Source organism: Giraffa tippelskirchi, chromosome 1 (assembly GCF_054371585.1).
Source record: "Giraffa tippelskirchi isolate mGirTip1 chromosome 1, T2T-mGirTip1v1.2.pri, whole genome shotgun sequence".
NCBI lineage: Eukaryota > Metazoa > Chordata > Mammalia > Artiodactyla > Giraffidae > Giraffa > Giraffa tippelskirchi.
Window position 1 is genome coordinate 208,087,023 of NC_137275.1, and position 25,719 is coordinate 208,112,741.

The window sequence follows — 25,719 nt, forward strand, 5'->3', positions numbered from 1 at the left end:
GAACCATGAAATGTTTCAAAATGTGGCAACCAAGGACAGTAATTGCAAGATTTGGGAGGAAGAGGTCTAGAATTAACTATATGAACCTTTGTGGAGTTATTCCTAGATCAGCCTATCTGTATCTTGTACCTTGGCATGTTTAATTACTGACTACAGTGTATTCTCATGTGTATATACATGCTACTCTGAGAATATGTCTATACATGTAACATACATATCCATCTGACTTTAAATGTTCAGGTAAGTCTAATGCTTTTAAATCTTAACTAATGTGAGCGCTTCCAGTACACATGAATCATACATTCTAAAAGGGAGAAAAAAGGAACAGAAAACAGATTTCTAGATTTATAGAAATGCTTGCTATTTTGAGACCAAAAAAATATGTGAAACCACATTTTTTCAGACACTGGAAAACAGGCAGCACAAGATTATGATTTCAGATAGAGGAGAAATAAATGATCACCTTTGGATTACTAGCTGAAGGCAGTTTCCAAACTGCAGAGCAGGGAAAGAGAATACAAAAATAGCATGTCAGGTGAATTTGAGAAGACAGTGACCAGAATTCAAGGAGGAAAAAATAGTGAAAATTTTGGGGACAGAATGCAAAGAAAATGGAAGCTCTTGACATAGGCAGAGTAATCCTCTTAAGTTTTTGTATAAATACTGATTTGCATCCACATGAGGTAAAACTCCATAAGGCCAAGAAAATAAGTACCGTAAAGGTCATAAAATTCCCTGTGCTCCCACAAGGCTGTGAAGAATTTGTGTTCCTACAAGGTAGAAAAATGTCCTTGTAAGTCTTCAGAAGGACTTACATCTTAATAATGGGGCTAAGTTGGTGGGAGAGTAAAGCTGCTCTGAATCTATTATAACAGCTTTGATAGAATCACACTAGTCACAAGTAATTTGTCAGTGTGCCAGATCAAAGTCCAGTGCACATTGAAGGAATGCAATAAAATCTAAAATTCACTCAAAAATCTAAAATTTAACCCTCTTGTGAAAACATATGCAAGCAAATAGACAAGGAAATTGCATCTGTAAAGTCTAAAGTTAAACATGGGAGAAAGAAAAAAAACAACACTCAACTTAGAATTGAAAACCAGAGAAAATGTCTTTCAAATATTAAGGTAAAATAAAAACCCATAAGACACACGAAAGCTGAAAGAATGAATTGACAACAGATATGTACTTGATGTTAACAGAAGTTCTCCAGGCAGAGAAAAAGACATTAAATAGAAATTTGGAACACATTTCTGTGCTTCTCTTTTATTGATAGAAAAATAGACAAAAAAATCAGTAAAGATTTAGTGGACTTGAATAATGCTAGAAACAAATCAACCCACTCAACATTTATAGAACTCACTACTCAACAGCAACAGGATACATATTTTTTTCAAGAACACATGGATAACTCATGAAGACAGACAATATTCTGGCCCATAAAAATAAATCTCAAGAATTTTAAAAATATTGAAATTATATAAACTATAGTATCTGGCTAAAATGTCATTAAGCTAGAAGCTGATAGCAGGAGGGTAACTAGAAAATTTTTACATTATTGAAAAATTAATAACATTTTTGTAAATGGCATTAAAGAAGAGATCTAAAGGAAGTTAGAATTGTTCTGGAGTGAATTAAAATGAAAATAGGAGATATCAAAACATGTGGCCAATAGTTAAAGAAATACTTAAAGGGACATTTATAGTGTTGAATGCTTATAGTAAAGAAGAAAAATCCAAAGTCATTGAGAATCAAGACAAAGAAAGAAAAGTGAACCGAAAGTAAGCAGAATGAAAATAATAATAAAAATGTGAACAGATATCAGTGGAATAGAAAAATAATAGAACCATTGATGCTAAGTAGGAATTATTGAAATGGTCACTGAAATTGACAAACATCTAAGCAAAATGATAAAGAAAAAAAGGTAAAGGCATAAGTTACTAAAACAGGAATAAAAAAATGATATCACTATATAGAACAGTGACATTAGAAAGATAATAAGAGAATATTATTTAAAAACCGAATCAATATATTATACAATGTAGATGAGATTTGAAAATTATTTATAAAGTACAAGCAACCAAGGCTTGCTCAAAAATAAATAATGTGAAAAACCTTATATTTATAAAGAAAATGAAATAAAGGAACAATAAGTTTTCCCAAAAAACATCAAATCCAGATGCCTTTACTGGTGGTTTCTATTTAATGCCTCAGGATGAGATAGTAAAATTTTACATGAATTTTTCCCAAGAGCAACCATCCCCAACTTATTTTATGAGGTCAACATTAACCTGATATTAAAACATTACCAAAAGAAAAGACTAGTGCTAATCAGTAATCCTCAAAAATATAGGTGCAAAAATCATTAACAAACATTAGTAAATCCTATCCAGAAATATACAAAAAGAAAATACTTCATGACTAAGTGTGATTTACTCAGAATTAGAAAATTGGTTTGCAATTAGAAAATCAAGCAATATGATTCACTATATTAAGAAAATAAATGAAAAACCAAATAATTTTCTCAATTGATGTTTATCAAATATCTGACAGTATTTACCATTTCATAACAAAAACTGTGAGCAAACTAGGAATATCAGAAAATTTTCACAACCCAGTATAGGTCATCCATGAACAACCCACAGTTAATGGCAAACTTAACAGTGAAAAACTAGACAATTTCTCCTTAAAATTAGGATAAGGCAGAGGTGTTGTCTCTATTCTCTTTTATAATATAGCTCCTTCATATATTATAATGATAATAATAATGAGCAATAAAAGGAAATAAAATAGAAAAATATTAAAAATGAAAAATTAAAACATATAACAAATGACATAATTATCTGTATAGAAATTCCTATAGAGTCTATGATAACACTACTAGAATAAGAATTAGCAAGGTCATAATACACAGGGCTAATATACAAAAATTAAGTATATTTCTGAATATTAGTTAAAACAATTAAACATTTAATCTTAAAAATACCATATTAAATAATGTCAAAAGGCATGAAATACTTAGAAACAAATTCATTCAATTATGTGCAGCAAACCTATAAAACCTTTTATTTCTGTTGAAAACTATAAAACCTTGATGAGAGGAATCAAAGAAGACATTAAAAAGGAGATTCTTATTTTCAAAAGTGAGGAGATATCAAATTTTCCTAACTTTATCTATAGATTTAATGCAAACCTAATTAAAATTCAAGGTTTACGTGGAAATTCAAAGGGATCTAGAATAATGGAAATTTTTGAAACAGAAGCAGTTTTATAGGACTTCTACTACTTGATTTTAAGACTTGCTATAAAACCACAGTAATCAGTAAAGGAGTACGTCAAGGCTGTATATTGTCACCCTGCTAATTTAGCTTATATGCAGAGTACATCATGAGAAATGCTGGGCTGGAGGAAGCACAAGCTGGAATCAAGATTGCCAGGAGAAATATCAATAACCTCAGATATGCAGACAGTGCCACCCTTATGGCAGAAACTGAGGAGGAACTGAAGAGCCTCTTGATGAAAGAGAAAGAGGAGAGTATAAAAGTTGGGTTAAAGGTCAACATTCAGAAAACTAAGATCATGGCATCTCGTCCTGTCACTTCATGGCAAATAGATGGGGAAACAGTGGCTGACTTTGTTTTGGGGGGCTCCAAAATCACTGCAGATGGTGATTGCAGCCATGAAATTAAAAGATGCTTACTCCTTGGAAGGAAAGTTATGACCAACCTAGACAGCATATTAAAAAGCAGAGACATTACTTTGTCCACAAAGGTCTACCTAGTCAAGGCTATGGTTTTTCCAGTTCATGTATGGATGTGAGAGTTGGATATAAAGAAAGCTGAGCACCGAAGAATTGATGCTTTTGAACTGTGGTGTTGCAGAAGACTCTTGAGAGTCCCTTGGACTGCAAGGAGATCCAACCAGTCCATCCTAGAGCAGGTCAATCCTGAGTGTTCATTGGAAGGACTGATGTTGAAGCTGAAACTCCAGTACTTTGACCACTTGATGCGAAGAGCTGACTCATTTGAAAAGACCCCGATGCTGGGAAAGATTGAGGCAGGAGGAGAAGGGAACGACAGAGGGTGAGATGGTTGGATGGGATCACCAAATCAATAGACATGGGTTTGTGTAGACTCCGGGAGTTGGTGATGGACAGGGAGGCCTGGCGTGCTGCTGTTCATGGGGTTGCAAAGAGTCAGACATGACTGAGCGACTGAACTGAACTGAATCAGTAAAATGTTACGTTAGGGTAAAATGAGGTATATAGATAAATGAAATAATAGATTAGGAACAGATTTACACATATAAGATCATTGATATTTTTTTTGATGTAAGTTATTTTATTGTGTTTTCCTCACAACCACGAAGACAATATATGATCCAGTCTTAATTTCTCAGCTTTCTAACCCTACCCACCTACCAAAAAATAAGTGCTATCTCTATTTTCTCACTTAACTTATTATAATAAGGAGTTCATTTAGATTTTCCTTCACTCAGCTTGGACTCAGGGAGAGTGTGATGACAGATGATCGTGAACAGAGAGGTACATGGATGATTTGAGGAAGATCAACATGGGAAGAAAACAAGAAGAGCTATTCAGATCCATCCTCCTCTTTCCACTCTAGCCTCTTGGGCTTTAAGAAAACAAATGGCTGTCCGTCAAAGTCAAGGTTTTATCACCTGGGCCAGAATCTTGGCCATGCAGTAGCCCAATAAGTATTTCAGGTGTTTGGCCTGTTTGCTGCTTGATTTTGAGAGTGCCATGTCTGTAGACACAGTATTGACTTTGATATTCTTGTCCACAAACCCTTAGGCAAGGACTTGGTTTGGTGGGAAAGGGATGGAACAGGGGATCATGCCCTCCCTGGGGAGCTGTTACAGAATGTTGCAAGAGATCAGTCAACTGGGTTTGGGGGTAAACATTTCCCTGGAGAGGACAGGTATAAGGATGGCTAACTCACAGATGCTTTTATTGAGGGCCGTCCTCTGGTACTTTTTCTCCAAAATAGTGGAGAAAGAGAGACATGTAAGTATTGGGCAACCCCAGTGTGCAACCCCTGGGTGGTGCAAAGACCATGGAGAGTATGGCTAGTGACTAGGGTTGTTACTATATTGAAGCTGTAATGGGATAGTTGGAAGTAAGCAAAGCCTTATGCCCACCTACCAAACACCTACCCATCATACCCTGAAACATTTTTGAGGGGCCGGGCCCAGGGCTCAAGATCGAGAGGGGTATTGACCCAAAATTCTCCTTAATTTTCCCTAAAACCTAAGCTGTCCAAAAGAATGGGAAGAAGGTGGGGAGAAATTAGATCTTCTCATAGGACAGCAAGGGCTGCAGGGGAACTGATTCCACCCCCATTTCCATGCTGTCCAGAGCAAGGCTTGTGGACAGGCATCAGACAACTCCAGAATGCCCCTTTCTTGAGCACATCTTTGGTGCTGCAGTTTTCACTGGGCATTGACTACAACCTCAGTCACCAGTTTGATTAATATTGTAGGATGTAATTCCTGAAATCCTGGCAGTGATACTGTGTACCTCTGCTCTTTACATACATACGTGGGTTGGCTGTGATTGGGCTCATGTCAACTGACCACTGATTTCACTTTAGTCCTTCTCAATAATCTTGGGCATTTTGGCACAGCAGCAAACAGAAGGGAGGGTACAGAAGTGGAGTGTTCCAGAACAAATACATTCTTGAAGATAGATACATGGCTTAGATTTAAAAGATAATCTGAGCCAGCTTCTCCCTGAAGGAGTGGCAAGTAGATCACCAGGGTAGAAATGGCTGAGCTTATCATAATTCACGTACTGTTTCTTCCTCTTTTTGGAGGACCAAGGTGGGTGCAAAGAAATAGAGGACAACAATGGAATGGGAAAGACTAGAGATCTCTTCAAGAAAATTAGAGATACCAAGGGAACATTCCATGCAAAGATGGGCACAATTAAGGACAGAAATGGTATAGACTTAACAGAAGCAGAAGATGTTAAGGAAAGGTGGCAAGAATACACAGAAGAACTATGCAAAAAAATATCTTAAAGAACCAGATAACCACGAAGGTGTGATCACTTACCTAGAGCCAGACATCCTGGAGTGTGAAGTCAAGTGGGCCACAGGAAGCAAGGAACAAAGCTAGTGGAGGTGATGGAATTCCAGCTGAACTATTTCAAGTCCTAAAGCATGATGCTGTGAAAGTGCTGCACTCAACATGCAAGCAAATTTGAAAAACTCAGCAGTGGCCACAGGACTGCAAAAGGTCAGTTTTCATTCCAATCCCAAGGAAAGACAATGCCAAACAATGTTCAAAATACTGAAAAAATTGTAATCATCTCACATGCCAGACAAGTAATGCTCAAAATTCTACAAGTGAGGCTTCAACAGTACGTGAAACGAGAACTTCCAGATGTGCTAGCTGGATTTAGAAAAGACAGAGGAACCACAGATCAAATTACCAATATGCATTGGATCATAGAAAAAGCAAGAGATTTCCAGAAAAAAACATCTATTTCTGCTTTATTGACTATGCCAAAACCTTTAACTGGGTGGATCACAACAAACTGTGGATAATTCTTAAAGAGATGGGGATACCAGACCACCTTACCTGTCTCCTGAGAAATCTGTATACAGGTCAAGAAGCAGCATTTAGAACCATACATAGAAAACAGACTGGTTCCAAATTGGGAAAGGAGTACATCAAGGTTGTATATTGTCACCCTGCTTATTTAACTTATATGCAGATTACATCATGCAAAATGCTGGACTGGATGAAGTACAAACTGGAATCATGACTGCTGGGAGAAATATCAATAACTTCAGATATGCAGCTGACACCAGTCTTACAGCAGAAAGCAGAGAGGAACTGAAGAGCCTCTTGATGAAAGTGAAAGAGGAGAGTGAAAAAGCTGGTTTGAAACTCAACATTCAGAAAACGAAGATCATGGCATCTGTTCCCATCACTTCATGGCAAATAGATGGAGAGACAATGGAAATCATGACAGACTTTATTTTCTTGGGCTCCAAAATCACTGCATATAGTGACTGCAGCCATGAAATTAAAAGATGCTTGCTCCTTGGAAGAAAACTATGACCAAACTAGGCAGCCATATTAAAAAGCAGAGAGATTACTTTGCTGTCAAATATCTGTCTAGTCAAAACTATGGTTTTTCCAGTAGTCATGTATGGATGTGAGAGTTGGACCATAAAGAAAGCTGAGCACTTAAGAATTTGTGTTTTGAACTGTGGCATAGTAGAAGACTCTTGAGAGTCTCCTGGGCTGCAAGGAGATCAAACCAGTCATTCTAAAGGAAATCAGTCCTGAATATTCTCTGGAAGGACTGATGCTGAAGCTGAAGCTGCAATACTTTGGCCATCTGATGCAAAGAACTAACTCATTGGAAAATACCCTGATACTGAGAAAGATTGAAGGCAGAAGGAGAAGGGGATGACAGAGGAAGAAATGGTTGGATGGCACCACCAACTCAATGGACATGAGTTTGAGAAAGTTCCAGGAGTTGGTGATTGACAGGGAAGCCTGGCATGCTGCAGTCCATGGGGTGGCAAAGAGTTGAACATGACAGAGTGACTGAACTGAACTGAAGTTAGGTGATGGAGGGAGGGAAGTGGAGGGTGTGATTTGTCTTGGGGCCCTAGTTAAGTTTTTTCGAAGTACCCGTGCAAAGGGAGGAAAACAGGGTGCAGGGGGGTGGGGGAGGTGGGAAACAAAGTCGGCAGGGTCTAAGCCCATAGCGGAATAATAAAATACAGAACCTTATTCTTACAGGACTATAAGGGGTGACAAGGCCATGACCAGAGATTGGCTGACAAACTGATCTTCCACAAGTATGGTATTGATCATCTTTTCAAGAAACTGTGCTAAAATAACTGGATGTTCATTTGAAAATAAATAAGCCTCAAAACTTATCTCATACTATGTACAAAAAATAAAGTTTGTCAGGAATTATAATCCTAATATAAGAACTCTAACCCAAAAACTTTTCCAAAATATGGAGGATACAATCTTTTTGTCCTTGTATTGGGGAAGATTTCTTAGATATGCTTTAAAAAAGAACAGTAAAAAAGCAATGTTATAAATTGAGCATTATCAATAAACTTTTTTTTTTTTTTTTCCTATTTGAAAGATAGGAAAAAAGAAAGAAAGAAGAAATGAAAAGGCAAACCACAGACTGGGTGTCAGTATTCACAAAACATGTATTTGATAGGGGTCTTATATCTAGAATACATAAAGAGCTCTTGCAACTAAAAATAAGACAAAACATTATTTTTTTTTTTAATAAGAGAAACATTTAAAAGGAACTTGTCAATGAAGGTATATGAATAACAAGCCCATTAAAAGATATCTAAAGAAGATATCCAAAAGGTAGTCATTGTTGTTCAGTCACCCAGTCGTGTCCAACTCTTTGCGACCCCATGGACTGAAGCATGTCAGGCCTCCCTGTCTCTCATCATCTCATGAAGTTCACACAAGTTCATGTCTCTTGCATCGGTGATGTCATCCAGCCAGCTCATCTTCTGATTCTCTCTTCTCCTTTTGCTCTCAATCTTTCTGAGCATCAGGGACTTTTCCAATGAGTCATCTGTTTGCATCAGATGACCAACTATTGGAGCCTCAGCCTCAGCATCAGTCTTTCCAATGAGTATTCAGGGTTGATTTCCCTTATGATTGACTGGTTTGATTTCCTTGCTGTCCAGGGGACTTTCAAGAGTCTTCTTTTGGCACCACAGTTTGAAGGCATCCATGCTTTGGTGTTCTGCCTTCTTTACTGTCCAGCTCTCACACTCATACATGACTGCTGGGAAGACTGTAACCTTGACTATAGGGGCCTTTATCAGCAGAGTAATGTCTCTGCTTTTCAACACACTGTCTAGGTTTGTTATAGCTTTCCTGCCAAGAAACAATCATCTTCTGATTTCATGGCTGCAATCACCATCCACAGTGATTCGAGAGCCCAAGAAGAGCAAATCTGTCACTACTTTCACCTTTCCCCTTCTATTTGGCATGCAGTAATGGGGCCTAAAAGGAGTACGTCAAGGCTGTATATTGTCACCCTGCTTATTTAACTTATATGCAGAGTACATCATGAGAAACGCTGGGCTGGAAGAAACACAAGCTGGAATCAAGATTGCCAGGAGAAATATCAATAACCTCAGATATGCAGATGACACTACCCTTATGGCAGAAAGTGAAGAAGAACTAAAGAGCTTCTTGATGAAAGTGAAAGAGGAGAGTGAAAAAGTTGGCTTAAAGCTCAACGTTCAGAAAACTAAGATCATGGCATCTGGTCCCATCATTTCATGGTTAATAGATGGGGAAACAGTGGAAACAGTGTCAGACTTTATTTTTTTGGGCTCCAAAATCACTGCTGATGGTGATTGCAGCCATGAAATTAAAAGACGCTTACTCCTTGGAAGGAAGGTGATGGCCAACCTAGATAGCATATTTAAAAGCAGAGACATTACTTTGCCAACAAAAGTCCATCTAGTCAAGGCTATGGTTTTTCCAGTGGTCATGTATGGATGTGAGAGTTGGACGGTGAAGAAAACTGAGGGCCACAGAATTGATGCTTTTGAACTGTGGTGTTGGAGAAGACTCTTGAGAGTCCCTTGGACTGCAAGGAGATCCAATCAATCCATCCTAAAGGAGATCAGTCCTGAGTGTTCATTGGAAGGACTGATGTTGAAGCTGAAACTCCAATACTTTGGCCACCTCATGTGAAGAGTTGACTCATTGTAAAAGACCTAATGCTGGATAGGATTGGGGGCAGGAGGAGAAGGGGACGACAGGGGATGAGATGGTTGGATGGCATCACTGACTCGATGGACATGGGTTTGGGTAAACTCCGGGAGTTGGTGATGGACAGGGAGGCCTGGCATGCTGCAATTCATGGGGTCGCAAAGAGTCGGACACGACTGAGTGACTGAACTGAACTGAGCTGAACTGAATGAGGCCTGATGCCATGATCTTAGTTTTTTTTTTTTTTTTTTTTAATATTTAGTTTTAAGCTGGCTCTTTCGCTCTCTTCCTTCACCCTCATCAACAGGCTCTTTTGTTCCTCTTTGCTTCCAGTCATTAGAGTGATATTACTCACGTATCTGAGGTTGTTGATGTTTCTCCTGCCTATCTTCATTCCAGTTTGTAACTCATACAGTCGCATTTCTCATGATGTACTCAGCATATAGGTTAAAAAAACAGGATCACAGCAGACAACTCTGCCATACTCCTTTCTCCATCTTGAACCAATCAGTTGTTTCATACATGGTTCTAACTGTTACTTCTTGACCCACATACAGGTTTCTCAGGAGGCAGGTGAGATGGCGTGGTATTCCCACATCTTTAAGAGCTTTCCACAGTCTGTTAAGATCCACACAGTAAAAGGCTTTAATGTAGTCAGTGAAACAGAGGTAGACATTAGGTAAATGCAAATTAAAATCACAAGAAGTTACAACTACACACCAACTAAAATGACTAAAATCAAACATAATGACAATAACAAGTGTCAAAGAGGATCTGGAATAACTCATCCTCATACATTGCCTGCTGTGCTAAGTCACTTCAGTTCTGTGTCTGACTGTTTGCGACCCCATGGACTGTAGCCCACCAGGCTCCTCTGTCCTTGGGATTCTCCAGGCAAGAATACTGGAGCAGGTTGCCATGCCCTCCTCCAGGGGATCCTCCCGACACAGGGATTAAACCTGCATCTCTTATGTCTCCTACATTGGTAGGCGAGTTCTTTACCACTCTCACCACTTGGGAAGCCTGCCATATATTACTGGTGTGAATAAAAAATTAGTGCATGCTCAGTTGTGCCGGACTCTTTGTGACCCACCTAGACTGCAGCCTGCCAGGCTTCTCTGTCCATGAGATTTTTCAGGAGGAATACTGGAGTGGGTTGGCTTTTCCTCCTCCAGAGGATCTTCTCAACCCAGGGATTGAGCCTGTGTCTCCTGTGGCTCCTGAATTGGTAGGCAGATTCTTTACCGCTGAGCCACCTGGAAATCCTAATGTGAATGTGTGTGTGCTCGTTCTTTAAGTCATGTCCAACTCTTCATGACCCTGTGGACTGTAGCTTACCAGACTTCTCTGTCCATGAAATTTTCCTGGAAGAATACTGGAGTGGGTTGCCAATTCCTTCTCCAGCCCAATATGAATACAATATGGTATTACCAATTTGAATCACATTTTGACACTTTTGTTAAGTATACCTAGCAAAAATAGTCCTGTGTATCTACCAAAAAGGAAATGAAAATGCAAATCCACACAGAACTTGTACACTAATGTTGCTGCTGCTGCTGCTAAGTCGCTTCAGTCGTGTCCAACTCTGTGCGACCCCATAGACAGCAGCCCACCAGGCTCTGCCGTCCCTGGGATTCTCCAGGCAAGAACACTGGAGTGGGTTGCCATTGCCTTCTCCAATGCTAATGTTATAGCAGCTTTATTCACAATCACCAAAAAGTAGTAATAGCCACAACACCCACAGACTAGTGAATGGACAAGCAACGTTTGGCATGTCATTACAATGAAATACTATTTGGCAACTTAAAGGAAAAATCCCATTAATACACATAACAATGTGGATGAATCTCAAAAGCTTTATGCTGTGTTAAAGAGGGCAAACTCAGAAGTATACCTACTATGTTACTCCTTTTATTTCATATTCTTGAAAATGTACAATGATGGTAATAGAAAAAATATTAGTGGTTACCTCAGGCTAGTGGTGATAGCTGGGAATATACTTCAAAGGAGCTTGAAGAATCTTTGGGGGTGTGGGAGTGTGAGGATGGTTTCCTGGTGGTACATATTCATCGAAACCTGTTGAATTATGAAAGTAAAATAGGTGAAATATATCCTATATAAATTAGCTCAATAACTTAATTAAACCTTTAAAAAATACAAAACAAAGAACAGCTCCATGTATTTATAAATATCCAATCCTGAGTATCATGATGACATACTGCCAAGGAAGGGAGACTAAGAATTGGTAGTCTGGGAGCACTATATCATCCTGAAAGAGGGGAGTATATGAAACAAGGACTGGCTTATTATTATGTTATATTTAAATTTTGTAACTCATTCTTCATGTCTTTCCTCTGTTCCCCCCTTCCTCCTCTCCCTTCTTCTATTTTGCTTATTTTCACACACCAAGATTTCAATGATCTTCATTTAATTTTTGTATTGAAGTGCAATATACATAAAGCAATGTGAATAAGTATTTGAATATGGCTCAATTAATTTTCGTGAAGTGAACATACAAGTGTCGATGAGACTATGATTATGAAATGTGGTTCACCTATATTCAAGAATCTCTGATGATCCAATTCTAGCTACTAAAATCTCCACTGACTTCGAACTGAATTCATTCATTTTGTCTGTTTTATTTTACATGATTGGAATCATAAAATATGTATGTTATGTGAAGTTTTGCTTGGGATATTCATATTATCTTTGCACATTTTGTAGGATGTATGTTCTCATTGGTGTATGCAAGACCCAATACATAGTTTACAGAAACTCTTGCTAAAAATTATTAAGAATTTGAGATAGTGGCAACATAATGTTAAATCAAGAAAGCACGGGGCCTTTTCGAGAGAAGGGTTAGGGTTAGATTTTCTTCTCAAACGATAGCTAGGTTAGAGTTTACGTCCCAGGCTTTAGGTTTCTAGAATATTTTCATTATTTCTTCAGGAGATAACCTGTATGTTAAATCTCTCTAAAATTTTAAAAACTTAAAATATGTGTAAAATTCTTTTTTCTCAGTATGCACTGCTAGCAGCAGTGGTCTCACATGAAACCTTTTAGTAATTTGGACTAAAGTATCCATTTTGAATATGCTACATTTAAGATTCCTGTGAATTTTATCAATAGTAATTTTACTTTCTACCTAAATGTAAAAAGACATCAACTGACAATGTTTGGAAAGAGTGGGAACAGAGGAATCATTATGGCTGACATTAAAGAAAATATTATCACATAGAAGTGAAATGAAAGTGTTAGTCAGTCATTCGTGTCTGACTCTTTGCAATCCCAGGGACTGTAGCCACGCAGGCTTCTCTGACCATGAGATTCTCCAGGCAAGAATATTGAAGTGGGTAGCCATTCCCTTCTCCAGGGATCATCCCCACCCAGGGATTGAACCCAGGCCTCCCTATTTGGAGGCAGATTCTTAATCGTCTGAGCTACCAGGGAAGCCCTATATAAAAGAGAAGTGGTTAATTATAAGAGATGACATTTACCAAGGGTTATATGCACAAAAAATACATATTTAATGATGATTCTTTTCATTAGCCATGGAAGAAAGATGCTTGTATTTATACCTTACTGATGAGAAAATAGAAGTGTAGCAAGTTTAAATAATATGACCACGTTTCCTCAGGTAATAATTAGCAAAGAAAATATTTCCCAAATAGTTTTTATTCAAAAGTCAGACATTTTAAAGTTCTTAATATATAACAAGGTAACATTTCCATCAGGGTGCTGGCAAATGAACCCGATAAAAATATCAACATCTCATAAAGTCAAAGTTCACAAAATGCATATATATATATTTATAATTAAAATATAGTTAGTTTGTAAAATAACCCAACAGTTATTTGGTTTATCAAACTTTTTTAAATCACTGATTTCATGACAAGAATACATTTACTTGTATCTTTATATTTCAAAAGAAGAAAATTTTAGAAGACTAGGAGGTGATGTGAAATTAAATTATGATCTTGTATTTCTGTTTTTCAGAACTTATGGTGAGATGAGAGCATTAGGCAGAATGAAACTTGATTTCCAGAGGTGAGTTGAAAAGGCATGTGGTCTTAAATTATTGAGCACAGAACAGCTTATGATGACTAATGTTTTTATACAACCACCTGAAAGTACTAAAATATGAATTAAAATGTCTAGTGTTTGATATAATGTCACATTTTAGCACTGAATGCATGACTTTAATCAGGCTGTGCTTAGTTACAGAAACTACAATCTACATCATTCAACACAAGCAAAGTTAATATGACATGTCCTTTTATTTCTCAAAATCAGTTGTGAAATGTGAGTGAAAGGATGACAACCCCAAATCTTCAAACCTTTTATTTCCCCAAAAATGTTGTCTTTATGAAAGCAAATGATTATTTGAAATAGCAGCATGGGAAGTACATTATAATTGGGATTTGTTTTCTTCAGTTATCCTCAGGGTTTTTATAAATATTTAGTGAATATCTCACATTAGAAATTATGACATGTGAGTGTCAGAAGGCCATTTACTGTAATATCTTACCATCTAGATCAATCTCAGAATGTACCAGATGGCACATTTTTCAGCCAACCTTAAACACAGCATTGTTCCAACTGCAGAAATGATATGTGAAAAGACCTAGCTGATTCACAACATTCTCTAACATTCTCTCTATGGACAAAAGAAAAAATGACAAAAGATCATTCAAATGATGGACAAGATTAATCAAAAGGTAGGTAGATACAAGTCACAATTACTCTTTGTAACTACTCTAGTCTTAGGCAAGTTTGTTTTTTCATTCATTATCAAACACTCATGAGGCAGAAATTTTAGTATTAGTTATTCTGTGATAGAGTGGTTCTCAACTGCGACAACAGCTCCCTTTAGAATTATTTAAAAAATCTTTAGGTGCAGTGATTGTGGTGCAATAATGACATTTTGTGATTAAGTGCCAAGGACATTAGATACATGCAAAAGTCAGAATATTCTTTCTAGATTGGGAAGACACCCTGGAGAAGGGAATAGCTACCCACTCCAGTAATCTTGCCAGGAGAATTTCATGGACAGAGGATCCTGGCGGGATATAGGTTCATGGGATCTCAAAGAGTCTGAAATGACTGAGTGACTAACACTTTCATTGAATTTGACTCCACACAATTTTTCATTGTCTCACTAGATATTCATTTCAGTTCAGTTCAGTCGCTCAGTCGTGTCCAACTCTTTGCGACCCTATGAATTGCAGCACGCCTGGCGTCTCTGTCCATCACCAGCTCCCGGAGTACACCCAAACCCATGTCCATCGAGTTGGTTATGCCATCCAACCATCTCATCCTCTGTCGTCCCCTTCTTCCGCCCCCAATCCTACCCAGCATTAGGGTCTTTTCCAATGAGTCAACCCTTCGCATGAGGTGGCCAAAGTGTTGGAGTTTCAGCTTCAACATCAGACCTTCCAATGAACACCCAGTATTGATCTCCTTTAGGATGGATTGATTGGATCTCCTTGCAGTCCAAGGGACTCTCAAGAGTCTTCTCGAACACCACAGTTCAAAAGCATCAATTCTGCAGCACTCAGCTTTCTTCACCGTCCAACTCTCACATCCATACATGACCACTGGAAAAACCATAGCCTTGACTAGACGTACTTTTGTTGGCAAAGTAATGTCTCTGCTTTTAAATATGCTATCTAGGTTGGCCATCACCTTCCTTCCAAGGAGTAAGCGTCTTTTAATTTCATGGCTGCAATCACCATCAGCAGTGATTTTGGAGCCCAAAAAAATAAAGTCTGACACTGTTTCCACTGTTTCCCCATCTATTAACCATGAAGTGATGGGACCAGATGCCATGATCTTAGTTTTCTGAACGTTGAGCTTTAAGCCAACTTTTTCACTCTCCTCTTTCACTTTCATCAAGAGGCTCTTTAGTTCTTCTTCACTCTCTGCCATAAGGGTAGTGTCATCTGCATATCTGAGGTTATTGATATTTCTCCTGGCAATCTTGATTCCAGCTTGTGTTTCTTCTAGCCCAGCGTTTCTCATGATGTACTCGGCATACAAGTTAAATAATCAGGGTGACAATATACAGCCTTGATATACTCCTTTTCCTATTTGGAACCAGTCTGTTGTTCCATGTCCAGTTCTAACTGTTGCTTCCTGACCTGCATACAGGTTTCTCAAGAGACAGGTCAGATGGTCTGGTATTCCCATCTCTTTCAGAATTTTCCACAGTTTATTGTGATCCACACAGTCAAAGGCTTTGGCATAGTCAATAAAGCAGAAATAGATGTTTTTCTGGAACTCTCTTGCTTTTTCGATGATCCAGCGTATGTTGGCAATTTGATCTCTGGTTCCTCTGCCTTTTCTAAAACCAGCTTGAACATCTGGAAGTTCACGGTTCACGTATTGCTGAAGCCTGGCTTGGAGAATTTTGAGCATTACTTTACTAGCATGTGAGATGAGTGCAATTGTGCGGTAGTTTGAGCATTCTTTGGCATTACCTTTCTTTGGGATTGGAACGAAGACTGACCTCTTCCAGTCCTGTGGCCACTGCTGAGTTTTCCAAATTTGCTGGCATATCGAGTGCAGCACTTTCACAGCATCACCTTTGAGGATTTGAAATAGCTCAACTGGAATCCCATCACCTCCACTAGCTTTGTTCGTAGTGATGCTTTCTAACGCCCACTTGACTTCGCATTCCAGGATGTGAAGATAATTGGAGAAACCATTGCATTGACTTTATGGACCTTTGTCAGTAAAGTAATGTCTCTGCTTTTTAATACGCTGTCTAGGTTTTAGTACTAGTGAATTAGTATTACTGCATATCATCTGCATATCAGAGGTTGTTGAGTTTATCCTGACAGTCTTGATTCCAGCTTGTGAAACATCCAGCCTGGCATTTCACATGATGTACTCTGCATATGAGGCAGTAAACAAGGTTACAATATATAGTCTTGATGCACTGCTTCCCACAGTTACTAAAAATTTTTCCTGATTTAATATTCACTAAATTCTACATACAAGATAATAGACCTCAATATATTTATAAAAATAATAATAATTAAACTCTCTATGGAAAGATCTGCAATGTTTATTTTATATGAAAATGTTAGATATAAAACAGTATAAATACTATACTTCATTTGGTATTCAATAAGAAAGCATATTGTATATGAAAATTTCATATATGATATATACCTATAAAAATGCTGGAAAGATACATAAGAAACTAATAACAGGGATTACTTATGGATCAAATAGGGAGACCTAGGCAAATGGATAATAGTGGGCATGAGAGAAAATAATATGTGTGTATATTTTTATGGAAAATGTGACTGCATTGCCTATTAATATTACATGAAATCCCTGAGCATCAAACCTATTTTTTTAAATTTGTTATATGTTTTGTTGTCTGACTAAGTAATCTAGAAATAATGATAAATATTTGGGTTTTGTCGGTCTTCTCAGTAATACTGAACTGCATAAGAGCAGTTTCTGTAGCATTTTGATGAAAGATGGTAACCCTCAAATGTTTCCTTATACAAGTATTCTCTTACATGTAAAAACAACCAAAAGGAAATATTCATAGGTATTCAAAGACTTAAAAATATGATTTCTGAACAAAAGAAAAGAATGTTAACTGTCTCAGCTGTTTAAGAGATTAAACAAAGTGTTGTTGTTCAGTTGCTCAGTCAGTCTGCCTCTGTGAACCCATGGACTGCAGCATGCCAGGTTTCCTTGTCCTCCACTATCTCCCTGAGTTTGCTCAAACTCATGTTCACTGTATCAGTGATGCCATCCAACTATCTCATCGTCTGTCACCCCCTTCTTCTCCTGCCCTCAATCTTTCTCAGCATCAGGGAAGAGTGGGTCAGCTCTTCATATCAGGTGGCCAAGGGATCGGAGCTTCAGCTTAAGCATCAGTCCTTCCAGTGAATATTTAGGGATTTCCTTGAGGAAAGTAGAAATAGGAATTCAAAAAAGGGAAGATATGATTTAGATGGAATCATTTTTACTACATCACCAATTTATATCAAGTTGTCTCAGATGATAAAGGATCTGCCTACAATGCGGGAGACCTGGGTTAGATTCCTGGGCTGGAAAGATCCCCTGGAGAAGGGAATGGCTGCTCACTCCAGTATTCTTACCTGAAGAATTCCATGGACAGAGAATCCTGGTGGGCTATATAGTCGATAGGTTCACAAAGATTCGGACGTGACTGAGCAAATAACACAATCACAATTTTATTAAAAAAAAAAAAAGCCCAAATGTGATAGAAAGACAATAAAATTAGAAATTCAAATCATCTGGATTTGGTTCTTCTTGCTCTTTTTACAGAAGGCAGTCTAGTAAAGAATAATTCAATTTCTTTCTTATCTCAATTGATTTCATTAATTAAAATAGTTACTGACAGATAGTTCATAGTTATGCTTTTAGAATATAATGAGTTGTGAAAAGTTTTGAAAATTAGCTGGATAATCTTGATGCCATCTTGTGTGTTCCCATGCCCATCATATTTCTAATTCACTTTTTTTTTTGCCTGACATTCAGTTGCAACCTACCTAATTAGCACAATTTCCTGTACCTTGCAAAAGTGATCTCAAATTCGGCCTACCCAATTAATCATCCATGATGATATTAAACATCATTAATGATTTGTAACTACCTTTCTATGTTATATATACCTTGCCATATTATTTGTGTGTGTGTGTATATATATTATGTATATGTGTGTATATATATATTATATATATGTGTGTGTGTGTATATATATATATATATGTATGTATGTATATATATATATATATATATATATATATTACTTCAGCCACAGGACTGGAAAAGGTCAGTTTTCATTCCAATCCCAAAGAAAGTCAATGCCCAAAGAATGCTCAGACTACCACACAATTGCACTCATCTCACATGCTAGGAAAGTAATGGTCAAAATTTTCCAAGCCAGGCTTCAACAGTACGTGAACCATGAAATTCCAGATGTTCAAGCTGGTTTTAGAAAAGGCAGAGGAACCAGAGATCAAAATGTCAACATCTGTTGGATCACTGAAAAAGCAAGAGAGTTCCAGAGAAAACATTTATTTCTGCTTTATTGAGTATGCCAAAGCTTTTGACTGTGTGGATCACAACAAACTGTGGAAAATTCTGAAAGAGATGGGAATACCAGACCACCTGACCTGCCTCTTGAGAAACCTGTATGCAGGTCAGGAAGCAACAGTTAGAACTGAGCATAGAACAACAAACTGGTTACAAATTGGGAAAGGAGTATGTCAAGGTTGTATATTATCACCCTTTTTATATAACTTAAATGCAGAGTACGTCATGAGAAATGCTGGACTGGATGAAGCACAACTGGAGTCAAGATTGCCGGGAGAAATATCAGTATCCTCAGATATACAGATGACACCACCCTTATGGCAGAAAGTGAAGAAGAACTAAAGAGCCTCTTGATGAAAGTGAAAGAGGAGAGTGAAACAGTTGGCTTAAAACTCAACATTAAGAAAACTAAGATCATGGTGGCAGATAGATGGGGAAACAGTAGAAACAGTGACAGACTATTTTTTTGGGCTCCAAAATCACTGCAGATGGTGATTGCAGCCATGAAATTAAAAGATGCTTACTCGTTGGAAGGAAAGTTATGACCAACCTAGACAGCTTATTAAAAAGCAGAGACATAACTTTGCCGACAAATGTCCATCTAGACAAAGCTGTGGTTTTTCCAGTAGTCATGTGTGGATGTGAGAATTGGACTATAAAGAAAGCTGAAGAATTGATGCTTTTGAACTGTGGTGTTGGAGAAGACTCTTGAGAGTCCCTTGGACTGCAAGGAGATCCAACCAGTCCATCCTAAAGGAGATCATTCGGGAATATTCATTGGAAGAACTGATGTTGAAGCTGAAACTCCAGTACTTTGGCCACCTGATGCAAAGACCTGACTCATTTGAAAAGACCTTGATGCTCTGAAAGATTGAAGGTAGGAGGAGAAGGGGATGACAGAGGATGAGATGGTTGAATGGCATCACCGAGTCAATGGACATGAGTTTGAATAAACTCCGGGAGTTGGTGATGGACAGAGAGGCCTGGCATGCTGCAGTCCATGGTGTTGCAAAGAGTCGGACATGACTGAGTGGCTGAACTGAACTCAGTTGATTACTTCCCTATAATTTCCTCCATGAGAAAATAATGTCCATGAAAATTGTCACTGATCTGGCCAAAAAGCATATGACATAATATCTTGAGAAAATGAAGTTTCAAAATGTTTAAGGGAATGCTTTCAATTTTGTTCAAATATATCCATAATTATTTTCTGAATAATTTATAGATTAATCTAATTATGATAAAACATCAGCTAAAACCAAATTGAGAGATAGTATTCAAAATATTTAACCAGTAGTCTTCAAAAGTGTCAAGGTTATAAAATAGAAGATTGAGGCATATTATAAACTGCAGAAGATTAAGAAGAAATAACAACTAAATATAATGTATCCTAGATAAAATCCTGGAACCATAATAGGACAATATCAGAAAAATTTATGACATCTGAGTCAATTCTACAATTTAGTTAACAGCATCAAAACACCATTAGTTTCATAGTGTTGATCATTGTACCATGGTTATGTAAGATGTTATCCTTTGAGGAATTTTGAGTGAAGTGTATACTGAAATACTCTGTAGTTCTTTTGAAACTCCTCATTAAGTCTAAACATATATCAAGCTAACAAGTAAATAAATATAAAATAGTAAGTTTTAAATAGAATTTAGTGAGTTTAAAAAGAGGAAATATTAAAGATAAATAAGCTTAGTGTTACTATTTCATAGACGATAGAATTGATGGTGAGTTTTCCTTACATTTTTATCATTTCCAGAGTTTCAAATAATGATTGAAATTATTTGAAACAAAATTCTGTAAAGTAATTATCCTTTAATTAAAAATAAATTAATTAAAAATAAAGATTTACAGATAGGCAAAATGCAAATGCAAAATATCTTGTGCAAAATTAGTGTGTACTCACGTATTCTTTTCCATTAGAAAAAAGATTGACTGAAATCGATCTAATATATTATCTAGCATATACTGTATCTAACTGTTATGGTGCTTGATAATTTTTACTCTTGAAATATCATTTATATGATAGTGAACTATTTAAAAGACTGGTGGGTTGATATAGAAGCCTCTCTTTCAATTAAGAATGGGAGAAAAATCATCCTGATATTCATAATTATATTATAATGGATATATTTATAAGAATTTTTTCATTTTTTTATATAAAATTTAGTTTATTTCAAAGTCATTGTTTGAAAGTTACTGTAATTAAATAAACTTACTCTGTTGGATCACTCTTAGTTTAATTATTCTTTTTAAAAAATCTCCAATATTCCAAATTATCCATCAAAATACCATATCTATTTGCCTCCAATTTATCCTTACCCTGAAATTTTTCATCAGTTTCTTGTATCAGTTGTATTTCTATACATATAAATTATTTCTTGGTCTGCTGTTGATATCTTTTATATTTTGGACATTTCCTGTGGATAAGGCATATTCTTTCCTTGCCATAATCATGGTTTCTATTCCATTAAGTGTGATAATATCTAAAATATGACTTTTTGGCAATTTTTGTAAATTTACAGGTTCTTATGATCTCTGTGCATGGATGTATAGGTATAGGATGATTTGAACTTGGCTTCTGAACTCCTTTTCAGCCGTTTCACTCCTAAAAGTTTTCAGACATCTGTTTTGTTTATTATCATAAAATTTTAGTTCTGCATAGATATTTTTTGCCATTATTAAAAGTCATTTTCAACCTTCTAGATATAGTATTACCACTTTACAAATCGACTAATTCTAATTTCCATAAAAATTCATAAGATACATGTTGTTGGTTGTCTCTATGCTTTTTTGAGAAGTCTAGCCTCATACAGATAAATCAAATCACACTTGATTTTTTTTTTTAATTAAGCCAACTATTCATTTCCATTACCCTCCCCCAATCAAACCCAAATGTTTAATAAAGAAAAAATAAGAATAGTAGATATCTATGCTCTCAACACTTCCATAGATCCCAAATATATACTCATACTACCATTGTGCTATATTAAGTGAACTATAGAAATGAGCAATAGTCAAGGACATTATTCGTGCTATACTCAGTCCCACATTTAAATGGCAAGAAAATCTGGTAAAGCAGAGGAAAACTTGTTTGCTTAGTCCGTATGAAAACTGAGATTTTAGAGAGATGATAATGGTGGTAAATAAGGCTGGAAAAATAGATATGGATGAAATATTACATTCTTTACTCAAAAACATATTAATCTTTGACTGTTGGAAATATTAAAGATCACTGAGCACCCCAACAACTTTTGATTATGTGGACTGTATCTATAAGTATTGCCATATTAGAAATTAAGGCTTGAGTTACAAATAGTTCATTTTAAAGTAGCAATAATCACAGCAGAGTTAGCATAAATAATGATTTTATGAGAACAATCATATTTTCCAAATCCAAAACTTAGTTTAAGGAATGACATTGTATTACATTTTAAAAATCTCTTTGAGATTTTTGGCTTAATAGAGAAAACAACTACATGATCACATAATCTTATGCATTTTGTTTATTTATATTTTTTGGTTGATATACTTGAAAAGAATTTGATCTCACATAGATTTGTAGCTGGGAAATAAAAGACTATTTTAATAGATATTTCAAATAATTGTGGACCTTTGATACAAAATTTGTTTAGTAATTTCATAAAAGTGAGTTCCCACATAAAACCTAAAATCATATAAATTAACTTTCTGCAAGGTCACATTAAAATGCATTTCTGTCTTACTGCTTGAATTAATCTAATCTTTGGCCCACACATAATTTCATAACATTGCACGTTGGTTATTTGGAAAACATTGGTTCACTGACTCATTATGCAGTTCTCTCATGGTGACTCATTTTACTACACAATATCTTAAAAAAAAGATATTCATTAATAACATCACCAGTCTTCTCAGAACAGTCTTTATTATTTAAAAAGTTTTAAGCTCGTGGTGGATAAGTTTTCCAAAGCTTTCTCTTTTTTTTTGCCTGAAAACCCAAATTCTATCATTGGGAACACGTATTGTCAGTCGCCTTCCTTGAAATGGTAGCTTTGCTTGTATATTTTTGAATGCACACTTGCCATTTTTTAGAATCCTATTCAGGATTAAATAATGGTAGCTTTTCCTCTTAGTCATTCATCCAAGTAAAAAAAGATGTTTCATAGAAAAGCTACATAAAAATAGTGTTTGTTACATTTTTAAAAAGCCATTAATTCACTACAAAAGCTGCATTATCACACTTTGGTATACTGCAGAACTACTTTATAGGAACTTCTATGTGAAAGTGAAAGTTGCTCAGTTGTGTCCGACTGTTTGCAACCCAATGGACTATACAGTTCATGGAATTCTCCAGGCCAGAATACTGGAGTGGGTAACCTTTCCCTTCTCCAGCAGGTCTACCCAACCCAGGGTTCGAACCCGGGTCTCCCACGTTGCGGGCGGATTCTTTACCAGCTGAGCCACAAGGAAAGTTCAAGAATACTGGAGTGGGTAGCCTATCCCTTATCCAGCGGATCTTCCTGATCCCTCCAGGAGTCAAACTGGAGTCTCCTGCATTGCAGGCGGATTCTTTACCAACTGAGCTATCTGGGAAGTCATCTCATAAGAAATGACATATACTCAAGGGTTGAGATTTGGTACAATTAATAATTTTTACTACTTTGTGAAGTACATTCTGAAGTGAAATTTGATGCTTTTTAAAGTTTTTTGGCAAGTTCACGTGATGAAGAATTCATTGATTACTTACTCTAGTTTGTCAGTGCTGTTGGAATTCATGCTAAGGTAGAAGGAGTTTATATGTCCAGGTGTTGAAGCATCACTGTAAATGTTAGATCAACGAAAAGGGCAAATACTGTCTTTGCATTATTATGAAAATAGGTTTGACTGCTCAGATCTACTGAAAGGATTTTGAGAGGTCTGTGAATCACAGTTTGAGAATCACAATTGTAAAGCAACTTTTAACTTTATCCTGTGGACAATGCAGGTAATTTAAATATTTTAAGCAGGGGAATGTTATAGGCATAATTATATTTCAAACACCAATTCTTTTGACAAGTCAGTGAATGAAATCAGTTATAAAAAAAATCAACACTTCAAAACTCTGAAACGTGAAATGTTTTTTCTCTGAAGCTGACCTCTTTTGATACAATACCATTGTCAAAAATACCTTTTGTTTTTATCAAATAAAGAATATTACTTTTAAAATAACTTTATATTTAAGATATAACATTGGTATTATTAAAATATTAGGATGAAAACAAAAGAAGTAAACAAAAATATCCCTATCTAAAAGCATCAGAATATTTTATCTCATCACATTTAAAATTTTTCTATGCTTCTTTAAATTTATTTTCTTTTTAATGGTGACTTTATTAAGATTTTAAAATCACATTCCATCACACTCATGTCAGTGCCTCCGAGGCTTATATAACATTTATATCTTGAGAAAAATTTAAAACATAAATATCAAGTACCTGACTTTTATAGGAGATAGAATTACCAGTGATCCTTAGTAATGTCTCAGACTCTCATAACCAGAGTGGAAGGGGTTAATGGGCTGAAAAATATCCTCTTGTTACTCACATGGCATTCCAACATGTATGTGTCAAGACTGCTTTTTTATATAAGGCTAAATAAGGCAGAATATTTTGTTTGTTCTTTATGTGTATATGTGCATGTGTGTTTGTTTTGAGGTATACATAACTTTGAGTTTATCTAATGAAAAGAACATGTATTTTATAAAAGAGTCCTATAGCTGGGCCTGGGAGTGTTTTGTATTGGTTAGTTCTATGAAAACAACAACAACCACAAAAAAAAACACCTTGAGACACATTTACACTTGAAAGATCAATTTGATTAAGACTTACAGTATAACACAGAGCTTAATTCCTAGAGCATCTTCTGGTCAATAGAAACCACAGAGACAAAAAGTCATTTAGATTTATTCTAAAGGAAGTCTTCTAGTAGAAATACAGTCAGGCTGCTTCAATGACTTGGCTATTGTAAATAGTGCTGCTATGAACATTGAGGTGGATGTATATTTTCAAATTAGACACCTAAATATTCATCAACAGATGAATGAATAAAGAAAATATGATATATATACACAATAGAATATTACTGAGGCTTAAAAAAGAGTGAAATAACATCATTTGTAGCAACATGGATGGACCTAGAGGTAATCATACTAAGTGAAGTAAATCAGGCAGAAAAGGACAAATATCATATATCACTTATATGTGGAATTTAAAATATGATACAAATGAACCTATTTGGAAAACAGAAACAGACTCTCAGATACTGAAAACAAATTTACAGTTACTGTGGGGAGGTGGAGGGATAAATTAGGAATTTGGGATTCAGTTCAGTTCAGTTCAGTTGCTCAGTCATGTCCGACTCTTTGCGACCCCATGAACTGCAGCACGCCAGGCCTCTCTGTCCATCACCAACTCCCGGAGTTTACCCAAACTCATGTCCATTGAGTCGGTGATGCCATCCAACCATCTCATCCTCTGTCATCTCCTCCTCCTGCCCCCAATCCCACCCAGCACCAGGGTCTTTTCCAATGAGTCAACTATTCGCATGAGGTGGCCAAAGTATTGGAGTTTCAGCTTCAACATCAGTCCTTCCAATGAACACCCAGGATTGATCTCTTTTAGGATGGATTGATTAGCAGATACAAATATATATTAACATAGAAAACAAGGTCCCGCTGTATAACATAGGGTACTATATTCAGTATCTTGTAATTAACCATAATGGAAAAGAATATGAAACAATATAACTGAATTACTTTGCTATATACCATAAAATAACACAATGTTGTTAATTGACTATACATCAACTTAAATTTTTTAAAATAAAAGCAATAAAGTGAAGTCGCTCAG

General features: G+C 36.4%; 1 protein-coding gene across 2 annotated transcripts in view; it reads left to right on the top strand.

The window, feature by feature from the left end:
* LOC145519852 (uncharacterized) overlaps positions 1-25,719 on the top strand; it is a 669,571-nt gene that overhangs the window by 48,612 nt on the left and 595,240 nt on the right. The window contains exons 2-3 of one of the 2 annotated variants that reach the window (XR_014063968.1): positions 13,750-13,800; positions 14,289-14,471. Coding sequence is in view for 1 of the 2 variants with exons in the window: in XM_081524738.1 (XP_081380864.1) it covers positions 13,750-13,800 (51 nt within the window). In the remaining variant the exon portion in view is untranslated. The remainder of the gene's footprint in view (positions 1-13,749; positions 13,801-14,288; positions 14,472-25,719) is intronic. The other variant, XM_081524738.1, reaches the window with a different exon arrangement.